Raw genomic sequence first — 15,689 nt, forward strand, 5'->3', positions numbered from 1 at the left:
TCAGGAGAGCTCACTCACTCAGGCCTATCTTCCCGGTAAAAGAGTTGCAGTCATTCAAAATAGCGTCCTCCTGACTGTGAGCTGGATACTAAGAGTGCTATGCAGATCTGAGCAAAATAAGCGAACAGCGTGCGTGCTGCCGGAGTTTGTTGAAGCTTTTGCTCCACCGAAACCATGTTATCTGGCTTCGCAAGATAACTAATCTTTGGGAATGGCCACTGTTCTTTCAACACTTTTGCCTGAGAGCATAATCCTCCACCCTATGAATGCTCCACAGCATTGAGTCAGACTAAAGTAGATGTCAGCGAGAGCGCCCCGAGCGTCACATTTGGGGATCATTTCTCCCTTCTGCGGACACGGAAAGCAAGATGCAGCGTTCCCAGCACCAGCGCGCCCATGTGGCTGGGGGTTACAAAGAGCCGAAGACCTGACTGTAGTCGCCCTAATGCGGGAATATGTGTTCGTCAGAGTAATCTTACCGGCACAAAAGTGTATGGAAGTCCATTTTGCTTCCATAACCACAACACCCTCCGGTCTATCATGCCACAATGTGTAGTCAGACTTTCCCGAGAGAAGGACTTTCTGCCCCTCCATATGGTCAATCCAAGGTAGCTACAAGGGTATTTGGAGCTGATATCTTAGCATTTTGGTTTTCTCTTGAAGCGTGTGCACCCTGGTGTCATGCGCTTGAAGTCAATATCAGTAAGGCCATGTTACTTACAAGTGGTCAACATGTTGGACGATACCTGGGATCTTAGCTTGCTCTCGGGGACGCGACGAAAAGCATTATCTTGCGTCAGACGTGCGACATAGCTCTAAGCATTTCGAGATCCGTAAACCAGAGGCATGCCCATACCGCCGAATTCATTTTACTTCTCCCCATAATATCCTTGAGCTGCTGTAAGCGCACAACGCTCTTCATCGATAAGCTCATCACCTGGCCTCACAATTACGGCCATGGCGAACGGAGGTCTTGAAAATAAAGAAAGATGGTTATGTCGGTAGCTAGACAAGCTGACTTTTTAGGGCACTGTACTAGAAAAGATATCAAAGCAGGTGGGGGTAGGAAATCCGCCGACATGAGCGTGTCTGGCGTTTTCTGACTTTCATTCTTGGTAATTATAGCGGAGAGATGTCGACGACATCTTCTCGCGTTCAGCCTCAGAGTGCAGACGAAGCTCGGGAGTGGCCCGGTCACCCGCATTCACTATAATCTGCTAAGGTTCTGTCAGACATGCGTGCGCAATAGAAAAGGAAACTGATAGATGGTTGCATACCTGCTGAGCTGCAGGCATAGTGGTTGTGGTTGCAATTGTGATTGCGCGCTAGTTTGGTTGAAGCAATACGCGGTTCCCCGGGTGCTTCAGGCGTTCTGAATGATCGTCTGGCTCAAAGCGACATTGAAGTTCGCCTGTATTTGGCTTGACTTGAACTCGTTTTTCATGTTGAGAAACGTGGAGATTTTCTCCTAGGGGACGGAATTCTCAGGGACGGATCTTGACTGCTGGATTTGAGGTACTCGACTGCTTTGCGGCCAGTACCGCGGCAACTTCTTTAGATTGAGTCAGGGTTCTGTGGGTCAGACTACCGCAAGAGAGCCTCATGAAGATGTTGTTGGTCCATCTTCATCACTGATAGAGGCTTGATAATGGTCAAGCCGGCTATCTTGGAAAGGTTGAAACCACGATAGTAGGCTTGGTTGCAAAGATATCAGAGATGGAAGCTTTGCCTTGGCCTTGTAGGTAGATAATGCATGTAGGTCATATGTTCTGGTTTTTAATGTGCATTAGTACGAAGTTATGATTGATGTTCAACCAGGAAAGAGGCTACATTGCTCAACATTGGAAGATGTGGTATGGATGGAACATGAGTTGTGGAGTCCGGAGAGAGAGTGAGAGAGAGGAAGAAAGATCATGGAGAGTGGGTGGTCGAGAAGAAGACAGGACTGGATAACAACGCTGTGAACGGACACGGAGGCATTGAATAGTCAATGAGATAGTCAATGGACAATGGGACTGTGAATACCACATAAAACAGTGAAGGTAAACGGCTTTGGCCGGACCGAGATGAGGTGCTTGAAGCAGTTATTCCCAATGGACTGGCTTATTCACTAGGCGACTCATAGGGGCAACCCGCATCCATGGTTACGTTAGCATACACCTGAGGCAGTCCAAAGAGCTTGCTAGCAGGACATTGTTGGTTGATGAAGATGGCTAGGGCGGGAATCGCATTAGAGCTATCAGCACCTTCTTCCGTCCGGTGATGTGCTGCTATCGAGTCAGGGCTGTGGATCAAGCTCTACATGCCTCGGCTGTTCACCCTCGTTCAAGATAGGCTTGCATAAGGTGATTTAGGCTAGGCAGCCAGCAGTATCAAGAAAGATGCTGAATTCAAATCCTCTATCATTAGCCTGTCTATATAATGCTGAGTAAATATCAATCATGCGATGCATTAACAGCTACATCAATGCTATACAAAATCCAGCTCGTCGTCCTGTTGACCAACGTAATCATATTTCGCGAGAATCTGTTCATGGTGGACGTCATGCGCTGCCGAAGGTACCAGCCCCAGCGCGCTTTGATGGAGTGCAGCCGACGGATCGGGGTCTGTCGGGTCATCGACCATCATATGGTAGTCATGACTCGTGTGATGTCGCACTTCTTCTTCAAAACTTGTACCGTGTAATGCATGTGCACTGTGGGTGTAGGCGTCGGTAATGGGGTCATGGGGGTGGAATCGGGGCAATTGTTGGTGGATGTTGATGATTTGCGGGTCAAGAGGCATGCCGGTGTAGTCAGTGATCGAGTCCACCGTCCCCGGCACAACGCCAGGATGGGTGGTTACGAATGGGTTCTGGGCCGAATGTGCATCCAGGTCGGCCGTATGGTCCATGAGGGCATGTGCCCCCATGAGAGTGCTGGTCGGTATGGTGGGATTAACGTGCATTCCATCATCCATCTCCTCGTTCTCCTCATCCTCGATCTCGTCGTCCATTTCCGGCGAGCTTTCGTTCATGAAACCATTCACAACGGCTGGCTTGAGAGTTTCTTTGCACTGTGGACAATCCCGGATCACTCGACTGACTGTTTCCTTGATACGAACCCAGTGATACTTGACGGCAATGGCAGCAGTCGTCTTGTTGATGCCGGCATGCTGCTGGAGGTGCATCTCCCGGGCAATGTCGTACTGCTGCTGCGGATCCGACACGACCTCCTTGTCTTTGAGCATCAACTTCTCGCCAGTCCCGTCCGTGTCCCCGATCAGCTTATAATGGGTGGCGGCGCTCCGCAGCCGACTCTTCTCCGCTCGATCTGCCCCGCGGGGATATTTGGAATGCTTGAGATAATACCGGATCTTGTCGAACCGATCCTGTGTCGCCGAGTCCTCTCCATCTGGACCGAGATCGCGGCCGTAGATGATGGCATCGACATATTGGCCTGGGTTGGACATCAGCCGCCCGCCTCCGGGAACCCTCCCGATACGCTTGAAGCCCAGAGCGTCCCACAGGCGGCAGGACGCGACATTACTTTCGTAGACCAGGTTAAAAACAGCATATGTGTATCCCTATTCAATGTTAGACTTCTACGGGTGAGGCATCTGCCAAGCGCGCACCACCCCCCCCCACATCCCCCCCCGGAGGCAAGGGGAGTGGCGTCACCTGGAAACTTTATGGAACCGATTCGGGTGACCGTCCAACCATTTGGCTTTGGAAGTCCGGTCTGTGTTGTATATACTGACCATTTTAGGAGCCCACTCGAGGTACCCTTCCCCCATCAGCCGACCTACACCCTTGTTGCGAGCCGCATCGGTGACAATGAACATGCCGTTGCAGACATGACTACTACGGCCCGGATAGTTGGGTCTGATGTTGAAACTACCCAGGCAGATCTTGGCCCAATTGGCCCGCTGACGGCCCATTGTCTGGACGTCCTGCACACTCTTAATGTCTCCCAGAAGCATAATAGCTCCGAAGTTGGAGAACCAATACGATCCGAACTGTTCCAGAGGGATGGGATCGATCATGGCATAAGTGTCACCACCCTCGATCTCCTTATTTAATTGCTCGGACAAGTACGCCAGCAGGGACCGGGGCACCATCGCCGCCGATGTGAAGGGCACGAGAGTCGCGACAGTGACGCGGTCCCTGAGCGTTACCTGGCGCGGAACAATGTCCGGCGGCAGCTCTTTATCGGTGGGGATCACCGTGCCTATTAAGTCGCCATGGACAGCAGGCATGTTGATGCCCTAGGACGGGCACCGAGCCGGTCAGTGTACTGTTTCACATGGTCAGTTGACTAGGGAGGTAAAAGTCGAAAGGGAAGAGAGAGAGGAAGAGAGAAAGGGTTGATGGTAGGTCGCGTGCTTATACATAGTAGATCCTTATCTGATCTTGAACAACTGAATAGTGGAGAAGGAAAGCGGGGAACAACAGATGGGGGACAAGCGGAAGGAGCCTTAGGCAGGCAAGGAAGCTGAGTGGGAGGGAAGGAAGGAAGGGGGAAAGAGAGTGTTTTAGACTCAAAAACACAAAACCACATAAACACAGAACCACATAAACACATAAACCAAGGCAGAGAGAGCACTGACTTTTCTTGTGGAGGAAAACGGTCAACAGGCGAGAAGCACATCAAGGACCGCCGAGGGTATTCTCGAGTCCGGAATGAAGTGAACGCAAGAAAGAGAAATTGTCGTCCCGCCCCTCCCCTCAGACAATGCGGGCGCTGGAATTTCTTTCTTCCGGCCCTATGCGCCGTTTGTCTGGTTTGCTTGGTTTGCACCACTGCTCCTCTTCCTTCTCCATTTCGTTATTGTTTGCTGTAGCCTTTAAACAGTCTGTCTTTGTAGTGCCCTAAGAAAGATTCTATTATGCTAATGTACATCCTTGAGTGCTCACCCTGGCCTCCCTTTACTTCTCATTGTTGGGTATTCGAGCATTCCTTCTTCAATGTCGTTGTCAAGTTTGAAACATATAACATAAAGGGTTTCATATACGATCGAGGGGCCTCTGGAAATGACTTTTTCTTTCTTTCTGTGATTCTCTTCGTTCCCTTTCCTTTATACCCCCATGTTCTCGACGCTTGCAGAAAGTTGATGGCTGTGAGATACAATTGGTGATGAGTGATGGCAGTCCATCTACGATACTCAATGAATTATTCTATCACACTCACACACGGCGTACTCTTTCGCTACTACCCTTCCTCTAGTATGCAGAAATCCATTTTGATCATTTTCATTATCTCATATCCAGTCGAACCCGCCTACCTGGCTTAGACAATTGAGTTTTCGTGCCAGTGTTGTTGCTAAGGTTGCACCCTCAATGAGCTACAGCCATTCGGTCCTTGCTAAGCGAAAGATATTAAACATCGGAGGGTTATATCCCATTCCTGTTCAACGGGACACTTGATACTCAAGAAAAGACTGTAGAGCATATCCAGTCATGGAAGTTGAAGCAAACGACTATAGAGTCACATGGTGCCTTGTCACACACGCCTCGCGGGTTGGGGTTAGGGTAAGCCCATTTCTAACACCTCCTCCCCCTGCAGGTCAGCCCGTCTACATCGAGATACACCACAAAAGCCTCAACCGGGTAGCATCGCAAGCAAATCTCACGGCTTCGACAACCTCCCAAGGCAGTGGCAAACGGATTGGCATATCTTCCGATTGTCTGGTGATGGCATCGCGTGGCTGAGATGCCAGCCATGTTACCCCGCAGCTCTCGCATATGTCATGCCGGGGATGCAAGAAAAAGCAAGTCAGAACCCACAACTCTTCGTGCATATATGCAGTGCTCGCGGGGTTGCATTGGGCTGAAAACGCGCAAAATATGGACGAAGCATCCGCCAGAGCGTCCGCGCGCGCCCATGCCCATGCTTTGTGAAAGCGCGTTGGACGGAGTGACTGGCTTCCCGCAGCTTGCTTGTTTCGAAGTATTAAGATCATCCGTCTGTATCACGTCGGAAAATGTCAGCGCCAATCAGACCCTCCAACTCGCCTTTAATCCTGGGTGGCACAAGCTCAAGTTTTATCACCGCTAGTTTTGTGTTATCTCATCTGGGCAAGCAAAGCACTTCACCGTCGTCTTCTGAGCCGTCTTGGATGTCGATGAGAAGGCTCGGCTTCATCGGTGGCTCTTGCCCTTTCCCGTTCGTTTGATCTGTCTAGTAAATACTCGATGCTGGACGAGCTTCGAAACTCAAATCAGATGCTCTCAAATGATCACACTGACGGTAACAGACCGGTTGACTGCGATGCTTCTGTAGCATCGCGAATCCTAGAATTACCCTTTTGGGAATCGATCAGGGTTCGTCCCCGTCCCAGGGTCCATCCTCCTTCTAGTGCGGCAATTCACGACCATCTAAGAGCAAATGACAAGGACTGCTAGACGCTATTCAGTGCAGTGTCTTCTGTTACTCGTTGTCTCACAGGACCAACGCCGTTGGGAGAGCTTTTTTGGCCCCATGATGCTATCTCCTGGGGGGCGTTGGTTTTATTCGCCGGACCATGATCACCGCTGACGATATAAGATGAGCGTGGTAGAGCTCAGTTTCGTTGATTAGAACAAGCGCAAATCATCAAAGCTTCAAGTCTGACATCGAACAGGAGAATTCCGTCTTACGATTGGAGCATTCTTTGTTGGGGGCTTTGAAGGATTCCCACCCGCCGGTTCCTGAAACTCAGGGTTCAATCGGGCTATGCAGCCACTGCTTCTTAGCGATTAGAGACAAACCTCAATAAATACTGCCCTGCTCTCTGGTTCTTCGCTTCTTGACCTAACACCCATTTCTTCTTTTCTATACTCTCTTTTCTCCCGTCTGCAATTCTTTCTTTTCTGGACCGTATAAGGGGTTGATCCTCTGCCCACATTCCTTTTTACATCACTACTACTACTACAGTCTGTGTCTGTACCTTGATTTTGTTTTCAGTTCTATACATTCCTTCACTCCAATCCTACTTGAACAATCTACAACAAGATGAAGCTCTGGAAGCTACCATTCTATGCTCTTGCCGGGCTGGCTACCCTGGCGAGCAGTGCCCCCATCGATTCCAACTCGACTATCGCCGCGAATGACAAACTCGTTTTCTGTCACTTCATGGTGGGTGAAACACGTCTGCGAGGGGATTGTGGAAAACTGAATCTTAGGACTGACCAATGGAATAGATCGGCATTACCAGCAATCGGAATAGTGCTGCTGATTATGACGACGACATGAAACGCGCAAAGGCGCTGGGGATTGACGCCTTTGCGCTAAACATCGGAGTGGACCCTTACACCGACACGCAGCTGAATTTTGCATACGAGTCCGCCGCCCGAAATGACATGAAAGTCTTCATCTCCTTTGACTTCAACTGGTACAATACCGGACAGGCCACGACGGTCGGGCAGAAAGTTGCGCAGTACGGCAACCGGCCGGCCCAGTTGAAGGTGGACGGCAAAGTATTTGTCTCCTCATTTGCGGGCGATGGCTTGGACATTCAGCAGATGAAGGCGGCATCTGGGACGGATGTGTATTTTGCGCCGAATTTCCACCCGGGCCAGGGGGATTTCAGCAAGATCGATGGGGCGCTTAATTGGATGGCGTGGGACAACAATGGCGACAACAAGGCCCCAAGCGCCGGCCGCAATGTCTCGGTCACCGAGGGAGACCAATCATACACCAAGGCGCTTGGAGGGAAGGGGTATATCGCTCGTAAGTTTGGCCTTACCTATTATCCACTTCGAAAAGAGGAGATAAGAATGACTCAAAAAACTGACTCAATTAATCGCAGCGGCATCTGGTTGGTTCTTCACGCACTTTGGCGGCGAGGTGCCCTACAGCAAAAATTGGGTGTTCCCCGGCGATCTGCTCTGGTACAACCGCTGGCGGGAGATCCTGAGTCTTGGCCCTCGATTTGTCGAGATCATCACCTGGAATGACTATGGAGAATCGCATTACATTGGTCCCTTGTCCTCCCCCCACACGGACGATGGTGCCTCTAAATGGGTGATGGATATGTGAGTTTCAGTTTTTTTGTCCCCCTCCTCCCTGTTTCTGACAATTCTTCATTCTTGTCTTGTTTCAGATCATTGATGGTCACTAACGGCTTTTCAACGTGATAGGCCACACGACGGCTGGCTGCAGATGTCCAAGCCTTTCATTGCAGCCTATAAGGCCGGGGCGAAGACGGTGGATCCGTACATCACCGAGGAGAAGCTGATCTATTGGTACCGCCCGACCCCGAAGGGAGTCAGTTGCGACAACACCGACACGACGATGGAAGGCAGCCCGAACAACTCGAGCGGCAACTTTTTCCGCGGGCGGCCGAACGGGTGGGAGACGATGGAGGACGCGGTGTATGTGGTCGCGCTGCTCAAGTCGCCCGCCACGGTGCAGGTCGCCTCGGGCAAGAACAGCCGCAGCTTCAGCGCGCCCGCCGGCGCCAGCGCCTTCACCGTGCCCATGGGCGTCGGCCCGCAGCGGTTCGCCCTGGTGCGCAACGGCCAGAATGTCATGAGCGACACCAGCCTCAAGGACATCGTCGACACCTGCATTTGTGGGCTGTACAACTTCAACGCCTATGTCGGCACCGTGCCCGCCCCGACCACCATCGACAAGCTCGGCCCCGTCGGCCTGGCCTCGCTGTCGCAGGGTCTGCGCACCGCCTGTCCCACCAACACCCTGGGTGCCAACCGGGTGGGTGTCGCCAGTGTGACTGGCAGTCTCATCCCTTCCTCAATCCCAGCCACAACCCCAACCCCGACTCCCACCCCGTCTCCTTTTTATTACTCGTAGATTGTGACCAACTTCATTTTCCATCTTGATCTACCTGGCATGGACCAGTAGATCTTCTACTTTCTTCTCACTTTTTCTTTCTTTCTTTCTTGAAACCCTCTTTTCATCCGTGTAGCCACCGCTACTCCGGATCTTCATTTCTTTCCCCCTTAGGGCTGGCTACCTTAAACCAACGATTTCCCTCTTTTGAAACAACCACTTTTGCAACCCCCCCCACAGCGCTAGGACCGTCATATCATGACCTATGACACGCTACTTCCCTTCTTCAGAGTATGATGATCATGATCTTTATGTTTCGATACCTTGACAGGCCAAATTGAAGACAACCCCACTTTTTCCATGAACTTTACTTTACTCTGCAAATCGTAGAGAATCGTACAAGAGGATCCGCACCGATATGTCCACGCCGACTCACTGATTGACACATAAACTTAGGTACACACCTCGTATCCCCCATTGTCCATCAAAGCATAATTCCCCTTGGGATCATCCCCCATCCCTGCCATCATCCCTAAAGTGCCGACTAAACAAAAAAAGCAAACAGAGAAGAGAGAAACTTACACGACTTGAGTGAATCTCCGCTTTGCTCTTCCGTGGCGAATTTGAAATTCCATTCAGACAGGGAGACTGCGCTTGGGATGGATGTTGTCTCTTCACCCCGGCTCCAATAGATAAGGTACTAGGTACAGTACTGTACCTGCCTAAAGTAAGCTGTGAGCCGGGCCAGTGGGACAGGGGTGGAAATTAGGGATGGTGGTCCTGTCCTGTGTCCTGTAGGGAAGGTACGGAGACTGGCTGGCTGGCTGGCTGGCTGACGGGCTGGCAGACGGGCCGCCTGATAGCTGCTATCACCGCCCCAATGGATCTTACGCTGATGATTGGGGATTGGGTTGGAATGCCCCAACGTTGACTTATCTAGGGAGGTGGATTTGCGTTGGATGTCTCTATTAGTTGCTTTTGATTAATTCGGGGGTTTAGGGGAGGTTGGTTTAATCTCTGGCTGGGTTGCGTGTGTTTGACTCCCTGCCGGGTTGCTGTGATTACGGACTATCCGAGATACGGAGGGCGTGGAGCTTGGGGCTGGAGGGGGGGGACTCGGACTTGGTGGTATGATGATCATGATGATACCAACAGGACTTATCTTGGGGCTGTCTTACGAGGCAGCGGTCTACTTTCGATCTTACTCAAACACCAACATTCAAGTTGAACATGTCAGAAACGATTAAATTCTATTGTCAATGAGCATATAATTTTAACTGCTCGGTTTCATTGCCGTTATATGGCGGACCGGCTGCCGGTCGTATATATCATAGAGGACGGTACTCGATACCGTCACGGTCGTTCTCATCATCGGTCGGCCCGCCGCGGCGTCGGCTGCCCGTCGTGGGAATCGGCTTCTCCAGCCGGAGCACCCACAGCAACATGTCCTCCAGCGGGAGGAGGATCATCCAGATGCGGTTGCAGAAGAACGAGAAGACCACCGAGAAGGTGGCGACCACCGCGTCGAGCCAGTAGTGATTGGCGGTGGCGACGATGACCGACAGCACGAGCATGGGGTAGACGACGCCCAGGATGACGAGGAAGATGTCCCGGAGGGTGATGCGGGCCGACCGCTTGCCGAACAGGCGGTGGAAGACCCCGGAGTGGTAGAAGAAGGTGTTGCCGATGCAGAAGGCGTAGGTGAAGTGCAGGCTGGGCATGGCCGCCAGCTGGTTGACCATCTTGCCGCCGACCCAGACACTTTCCGCATGCTCTTGCCGGACGGTGTCGTGGAACCCAAAGGATTCAGGCAGCAGGCGGGGCGGCATGAGGGGCCAGAAGCAGAAGATGATGAAGGCCATGAAGTTGCCGAGGGTCATCGTGCGGCGAGCGATGGCGTAGCGGTCGAAGTCGGGGGCGGCATAGTACCACCACGAGAGGTAACTAAAAAGCACATTAGTCCTCAAATGTTCCACCGAGTCATCACCAGGAAGACCTACGCGACCGTTCCAGGAATGTGGACGAGGGAGTAGATGCGGTTGAAGAAAGTCATCCAGTTCGGATGGCCGTTGATGAAGAAGGCCTGGAAGTCTGCCTCCTCGATGGGGAAGAAGATGCTGAGGAACGAGTTGTGCTCCAGGTTCAGAACCCCGATGGCATGGTCCTGGGCAAGTTGTACGACGTCGCGACCGGCGGGAGACAGGGACTGGGCCACTGCCTTGGTGCAGGAGTAGAAGAGATAGTTCATGACCCAGTAGAACATCTCAACCAGGAAAGGGAACTTCTGCAGGATGCGGCTGTGGAAGTGACGGGCAAAACGAGACGAGTTGGGCGTCTTGACCGTGAACCACAGGCAATTCCGACGCTTGGGAGGATAGTTGTTGCCGACTCCGGGGCCCGACTGGAATTGTCCATTGATTTCCCCCTCCGATAGATTGTCAATCGAATCGTTCGCCTCTTCATCTTTCATGTACAACGGATGCGACGACCCTAGATCCCGATTGTTGTTCTTGCCGAAGATGCTGAAGTCCCTGCGACGGTTGAAGTATAGCGAGCTAAGCATGATACTGACGACTATCTGAGTCAAGAATTAGTACGATTGCTCCAAGTGACAGTGTAAACAAATGAAGCAGCACTCACAATCGGCTCAACCCATGAGTGAGAAGCGAACTGGGGCTTCCCCAGATCGACCGAGGTCGATTCGTTGCTCGATGCCATGGTGAGTTCCAGCGAGTGTGTGGTACAAAAGATGAGTTGAAGAAGGGAAACCGTTGTTGAGTTCCGGGCTTAAGCGCCTAGCATCGGCGTTCAGATGCGGTTTGCGTCGATCCTGTGCAATGTTTCCTCCCGAAAAGGTGCGTGTCGCGTGGTCTACCCCTATTCGCAGGAAAGACCCTTGTCGCAGCTAGTCTCCGTTCGTATATCGAAACGAAAGAGAAGTATATACAGAAGTCGAATGAACGGAAGCAGGGCTCAAGACGCCAACGCCGACCGACGATGCTGGTGATGAAACGGTATGTACAGGGCGCTTTGTGTTCACGGGCGCAGGGACGTCGGGAGCATGAAGCGAAGCCGAGTTCCACAGAATGACGAAGAACACGCGAAGAAAAAGAAGAACGAAGGCGGAGACTTGGATGAAAGATCGATGGAGAAAGAAAAAAGGAATAAGGGGGGAGAGAGTGGGGTCGAGTAAGGGAAGAAAAGGTGATGGTGGTCGTCGTCGTCAGCAGCAACTCGAGAGAGAGCAGAGGCTCAGAGAGGCCGATTGCTATTAGTGATTCAAGATTCAAGAGGGCGCAGGAGTTTGAAGGCGGCGAGTGAGAGTCTGGCACTACTTGGGACTAGCCTTCCGGACGGCGCAGTTGCCAAGTGGGAATCCTTACTTGGTATGATTAGACACTAATCCAACTAAAATCCCTAAAATCCCTAAAAATCCATCGGAACCCCTGTTCCACTCCTCCCTTCCAGCCTCGCCAGTTTCCACTCAAGCCTGCTTTGCTCTCAGACACAGCCCCCCCCACCCACCCACTGTGAATGTGAACGTATACGAATACGGCCGTGGACAAAGCTGACTATGCCTTGTGATCGGTATTTAGCGGTTTATGCCTTTCTGACGGTCGGACAACACAAGCACAAGTGGCTCAGTCTCTTGATCGCGTGCCCGCGGGATAGTCGTGCAAGCCAACCTCGAACGGTAGAGCCGTTGCAGCCCTGATTGATTCTTTGGCAGGGGATCGTGGAGAATGCGACTGAGGCAAAAGTTTATTTGGGACAGCCATTGACCTCTCATCGCGAGCAGCCACCGGAGGGTGGAGCAGGAAGACTTGGATCATGGTAAACATGCTGCTCGACTCTGGTCACTCGAAGTTTGTTCTGAAGAGACCACCCGGCCGTTAAGCCACCGTGAAGACCCTGGCCTCTGATTCTCAGACTCGACAAACCCGAGACACAAAGTGAGATGGATTCATGCTTATACGCATTATACTGAAGTTGTGCGCACACCTTACTCCCTGGACTCAACCAGTGCCGCCGGCGGCGCAGACGCCTTGCTAATCGCAGTCTAGCCCCATCGCATCCACCCGAACGTTCTCAACATGAGCACTTGGCTTTATTCTCCCGACCACCGGAGGATAAAATTATGCACACCGCAGGAGTTTCAGAGAATGTATTAGAGCCAAATTATGCCGCGAATGCAGCTGTCTGGTTCGAACCATTTACATTTTCCCGAACGCCACAACCCAAAAGATGTTTCAAATCCGCTTACTCATGCTCCCGAGGCACAGGCACTAACCAGTTGCAGTTAGTCTTGATTCTGATGCGGGCAGAAGCGAACATCGCAAGCTCTTCCATTTCGGATGCAACTAAATGCGCTACGGTAGGATTCTCTAGTTTCCTGAATCATGTTCATTGAGTATACACGCTATTGCTCTAGTGATTCGAAAGTTCAAGTCAGAGCTGATCGAGGGCAGCCACGACAGCCCAAGGCATGGTATATCTCATGCCGTACTTCGACGTTCTGCCAAACTACCAACAAAGCCACAACAAGCGGCAATCAGATCAGGGCTCAGCGCGACAGTGGCTAGAAAGAGTGTTGAAAAGGCGCGCGACAAGTGCAATAGCTGTTGTAGAAGTAGTTCGCCTTGCTCGTAGAACTACTCCATGCTGAACAGTTTTGTGAGCACCGCTGGCACACATCTGGAGGTCGCGATAATAAGAGACCCTCCCCCAGGTTGTTTGACTCGTATCGTGATAGGGCAAGCTCCATGGACCGAGGACGTCATCGGGCTGCGACACAGCATTCAATAAAGGCATCGAACACAATGCGGAGATGCGGCCGCGTGGTGAAACGGGCCTTGAGCGCCTCAGTCCCGTTGTCCACAGCGAGGAGAATCTGCCCCGGGGAGACCTCCAAGGTCGGATTGTGGGACAGGGGTGTCACCAGGAGTTCATGCGGGTGATGTCGATTCTTCAAAGCTGCGGTCACCATCTCTTCAGTGACAGCGGGGTCGGGCTGGCGAGCAAGAACCATTTTCATCACCGCGGCCGCTTGGCGACCTTCCCCTTTGCATGCCAGCAGTACGAAGGCATCGTCGAACCTTTGGGCCGGTCGGGCGTCCACAATCACCCGGAATATCCCCGCCTTGCCCGCCGCTTTCGTGAAGCAGGCCTCGGAGAGAGGAGGGTCCGGCCAGCGGTCCAGCATCAATCTTAGTAAGTCGGGATCTTCACTACAGGCACGATAGGTTGTTGGCTCGGGGACGGAGATTGTTCACGGGGCTCGTTGGAGCAGCTTTTGCAAGATCTGGGTGCCGACAGCCTTAATTGTCCGTTGCAGCTCCGACCACACTCTCCGTGATTGTTCCGGGGGAATTGGAAGCGATCACAGTTTGGAGGATCACTCCGCTATCTTCAGCCTTTGTCATAGCCATAAGATTGGGTGTCAATTCAATGAAAATGGCTCGACTCATCAGGAGTTCCAATGCATCCTTGTTCATCCCGTAGCTGCGATCAGCACCTCCGTTGTCACTGCCAGGTTTATATCGTGCTCTAGGAGGGTTATAACGATCCCATTGTGTCCTCCAGAAAAGGGACCGATCGCCTTCTGAATGTGTTGCAACGTTGGTCGATGCAAACCCATTCCGCAAGTGTATCTCGACGACTTCCCGTAGACCGTACTGACAGGCAAGGAAAAATGGCGTGGGCTCGCCGTAATATAACAGCAATTCGAGGTCGTTGAAAATGAGTCAAGTGATCTTTCATGGTGAGCAGATTTAGATAGGAGCCTGTGTTCCGGCCTTCTGAAGACGAGGACCACACCACATCTCAAGGATGAAGATATGAGATGAGGGATTTCCCTTCTGGGAGTTGTCGATGCGCGTCATTTTTTCTTTTCAGGACGTTGGTATCAACCTCGCCGGAAATCACCTGTATGGCTCGATGCAAGATTTCTTAGTGGGATTTGATCAACTGAAAAGGTAAGAGGCGGGGAGAAGAAACATAATGTGATGACTCGAACGCTGGAGCCGAAAACTCAATTGAGGGATTGTTCCAAAGGAAAAGTGAAGGGGAGGGGGTGGATGACTTACTCGAAGGGGCCATTTCGACATGCAGTGTATTGAACCAGTGGTGAAGGCCAGCTTCGGTGGCATTGTGCAATGTTGCTTTCTCTCTCTCTTATGGGAAGTGGTGCTCAAAAAGTCACCGGTACTATAAGAACCGCCCTACCTCCATTCAAGTGAGGAACAATGCCATCAATGGAGCCAATGTTGACAATCGTTCCCTTGGCCGGAATAATGAGGTCGTGCAAGTGGTGCACCATCCGCATCGGTCCAAATAGGTTCCCATTGAACATGCATTGGACGGCGCTGACGTCCGTGTCGATAGCCGTCATCGTATACGCAATGATTCAGTCAGCCTGCTGGCATCCAGCTGGTTCACATCCACGCAATGCACCAGGATGTCGAGGTATTCGCCCGCGAGCTCCCGGATGCGGGCTTTGAGCTCTACCACTGACCCCTCGACCGTCACATCGAGGGGAAAGAAGGTGATGCCTTTTGCGGACAGATGCTGGCTCGACGGGTTAGGCAGAAGGGCGACAATGAGATGAATGCCGTGGCGAGCACATTCGGTCATCACTGGGCAGTGCTTCGCCAATCCCGCCCTGGCCGCATCAAGATGGGAACCAGTAAGCATGGGGGTGCGATGAGTAAAGGGAAAGATTGACTAGAGGTTACTCGGTGACAAGTGCGAACTTCTGGGCTCGTAGATGACATGGCGTAGGGTCTTGAGAGGAGGAAGATTTCTGAGAGTTCATCACGTACAACAGGTAACAGAGTTGGGGGACCAATGTTTTCTGGAATATGGTAGGAACTGCAGTGCCTTTTGAATGGCCTTACCATGGCATTCGAAAGAGGGGAAAATCGGAATTCCCCCAGTGGC

The 15,689-nt window shown here is 51.9% G+C and overlaps 5 protein-coding genes across 5 annotated transcripts; 2 read left to right on the forward strand and 3 right to left on the reverse strand.

Moving 5' to 3' along the window:
- Positions 1-2,399: 2,399 nt before the first annotated feature.
- BO72DRAFT_448739 (putative histone acetyltransferase Spt10) lies at positions 2,400-4,633 on the reverse strand. Its single transcript, XM_040944859.1, has 2 exons — positions 3,739-4,633; positions 2,400-3,564 (listed from the first exon to the last, which is right to left on the reverse strand). Exons 1-2 carry the CDS (start codon positions 4,234-4,236, stop codon positions 2,470-2,472), a joined length of 1,593 nt encoding a protein of 530 aa, XP_040800484.1. The 5' UTR covers positions 4,237-4,633; the 3' UTR covers positions 2,400-2,469.
- A 234-nt stretch (positions 4,634-4,867) lies between these two features.
- BO72DRAFT_448741 (uncharacterized protein) lies at positions 4,868-5,125 on the forward strand. Its single transcript, XM_040944860.1, has one exon. It carries the CDS (start codon positions 4,873-4,875, stop codon positions 5,113-5,115), a length of 243 nt encoding a protein of 80 aa, XP_040800485.1. The 5' UTR covers positions 4,868-4,872; the 3' UTR covers positions 5,116-5,125.
- Positions 5,126-6,783: 1,658 nt separating this feature from the next.
- On the forward strand, positions 6,784-9,113 carry BO72DRAFT_528367 (glycoside hydrolase family 71 protein). Its single transcript, XM_040950178.1, has 4 exons — positions 6,784-7,094; positions 7,160-7,688; positions 7,768-7,993; positions 8,099-9,113. The coding sequence occupies exons 1-4, from the start codon at positions 6,972-6,974 to the stop codon at positions 8,769-8,771; spliced, it is 1,551 nt and encodes a 516-aa protein (XP_040800486.1). The 5' UTR covers positions 6,784-6,971; the 3' UTR covers positions 8,772-9,113.
- A 965-nt stretch (positions 9,114-10,078) lies between these two features.
- Positions 10,079-11,468, reverse strand: BO72DRAFT_459454 (phosphatase PAP2 family protein; the record flags this gene model as incomplete). Its single annotated transcript, XM_040946422.1, has 3 exons — positions 10,079-10,694; positions 10,751-11,328; positions 11,391-11,468. The coding sequence occupies 3 exons, from the start codon at positions 11,466-11,468 to the stop codon at positions 10,079-10,081; spliced, it is 1,272 nt and encodes a 423-aa protein (XP_040800487.1).
- A 3,129-nt stretch (positions 11,469-14,597) lies between these two features.
- Positions 14,598-15,530, reverse strand: BO72DRAFT_510867 (uncharacterized protein; the record flags this gene model as incomplete). The annotated part of the gene is made up of 3 exons (XM_040949375.1): positions 14,976-15,530; positions 14,837-14,911; positions 14,598-14,683 (listed from the first exon to the last, which is right to left on the reverse strand). Coding segments are annotated over exons 1-3 (327 nt in total), but the record flags the coding sequence as incomplete, so codon positions are not given.
- Positions 15,531-15,689: the final 159 nt, after the last annotated feature.

The sequence above is a fragment of the Aspergillus fijiensis genome (genome assembly GCF_003184825.1).
Source record: "Aspergillus fijiensis CBS 313.89 unplaced genomic scaffold BO72scaffold_28, whole genome shotgun sequence".
Classification (NCBI taxonomy): domain Eukaryota; kingdom Fungi; phylum Ascomycota; class Eurotiomycetes; order Eurotiales; family Aspergillaceae; genus Aspergillus; species Aspergillus fijiensis.

What these genes read in the sequence shown, in the direction of transcription:
- BO72DRAFT_448741 (XM_040944860.1), top strand. Translation starts at nt 4,873, where the DNA reads ATGTACATCCTTGAGTGCTCACCCTGGCCTCCCTTTACTTCTCATTGT.
- BO72DRAFT_528367 (XM_040950178.1), top strand. Translation starts at nt 6,972, where the DNA reads ATGAAGCTCTGGAAGCTACCATTCTATGCTCTTGCCGGGCTGGCTACC. An exon ending in TCGTTTTCTGTCACTTCATG is followed by an intron (nt 7,095 to 7,159) that starts GTGGGTGAAACA and finishes CCAATGGAATAG; the next exon opens with ATCGGCATTACCAGCAATCG. An exon ending in TCTAAATGGGTGATGGATAT is followed by an intron (nt 7,994 to 8,098) that starts GTGAGTTTCAGT and finishes TCAACGTGATAG; the next exon opens with GCCACACGACGGCTGGCTGC.
- BO72DRAFT_448739 (XM_040944859.1), bottom strand. Translation starts at nt 4,236, where the DNA reads ATGCCTGCTGTCCATGGCGACTTAATAGGCACGGTGATCCCCACCGAT. An exon ending in TCGAGTGGGCTCCTAAAATG is followed by an intron (nt 3,565 to 3,738) that starts GTCAGTATATAC and finishes AACATTGAATAG; the next exon opens with GGATACACATATGCTGTTTT.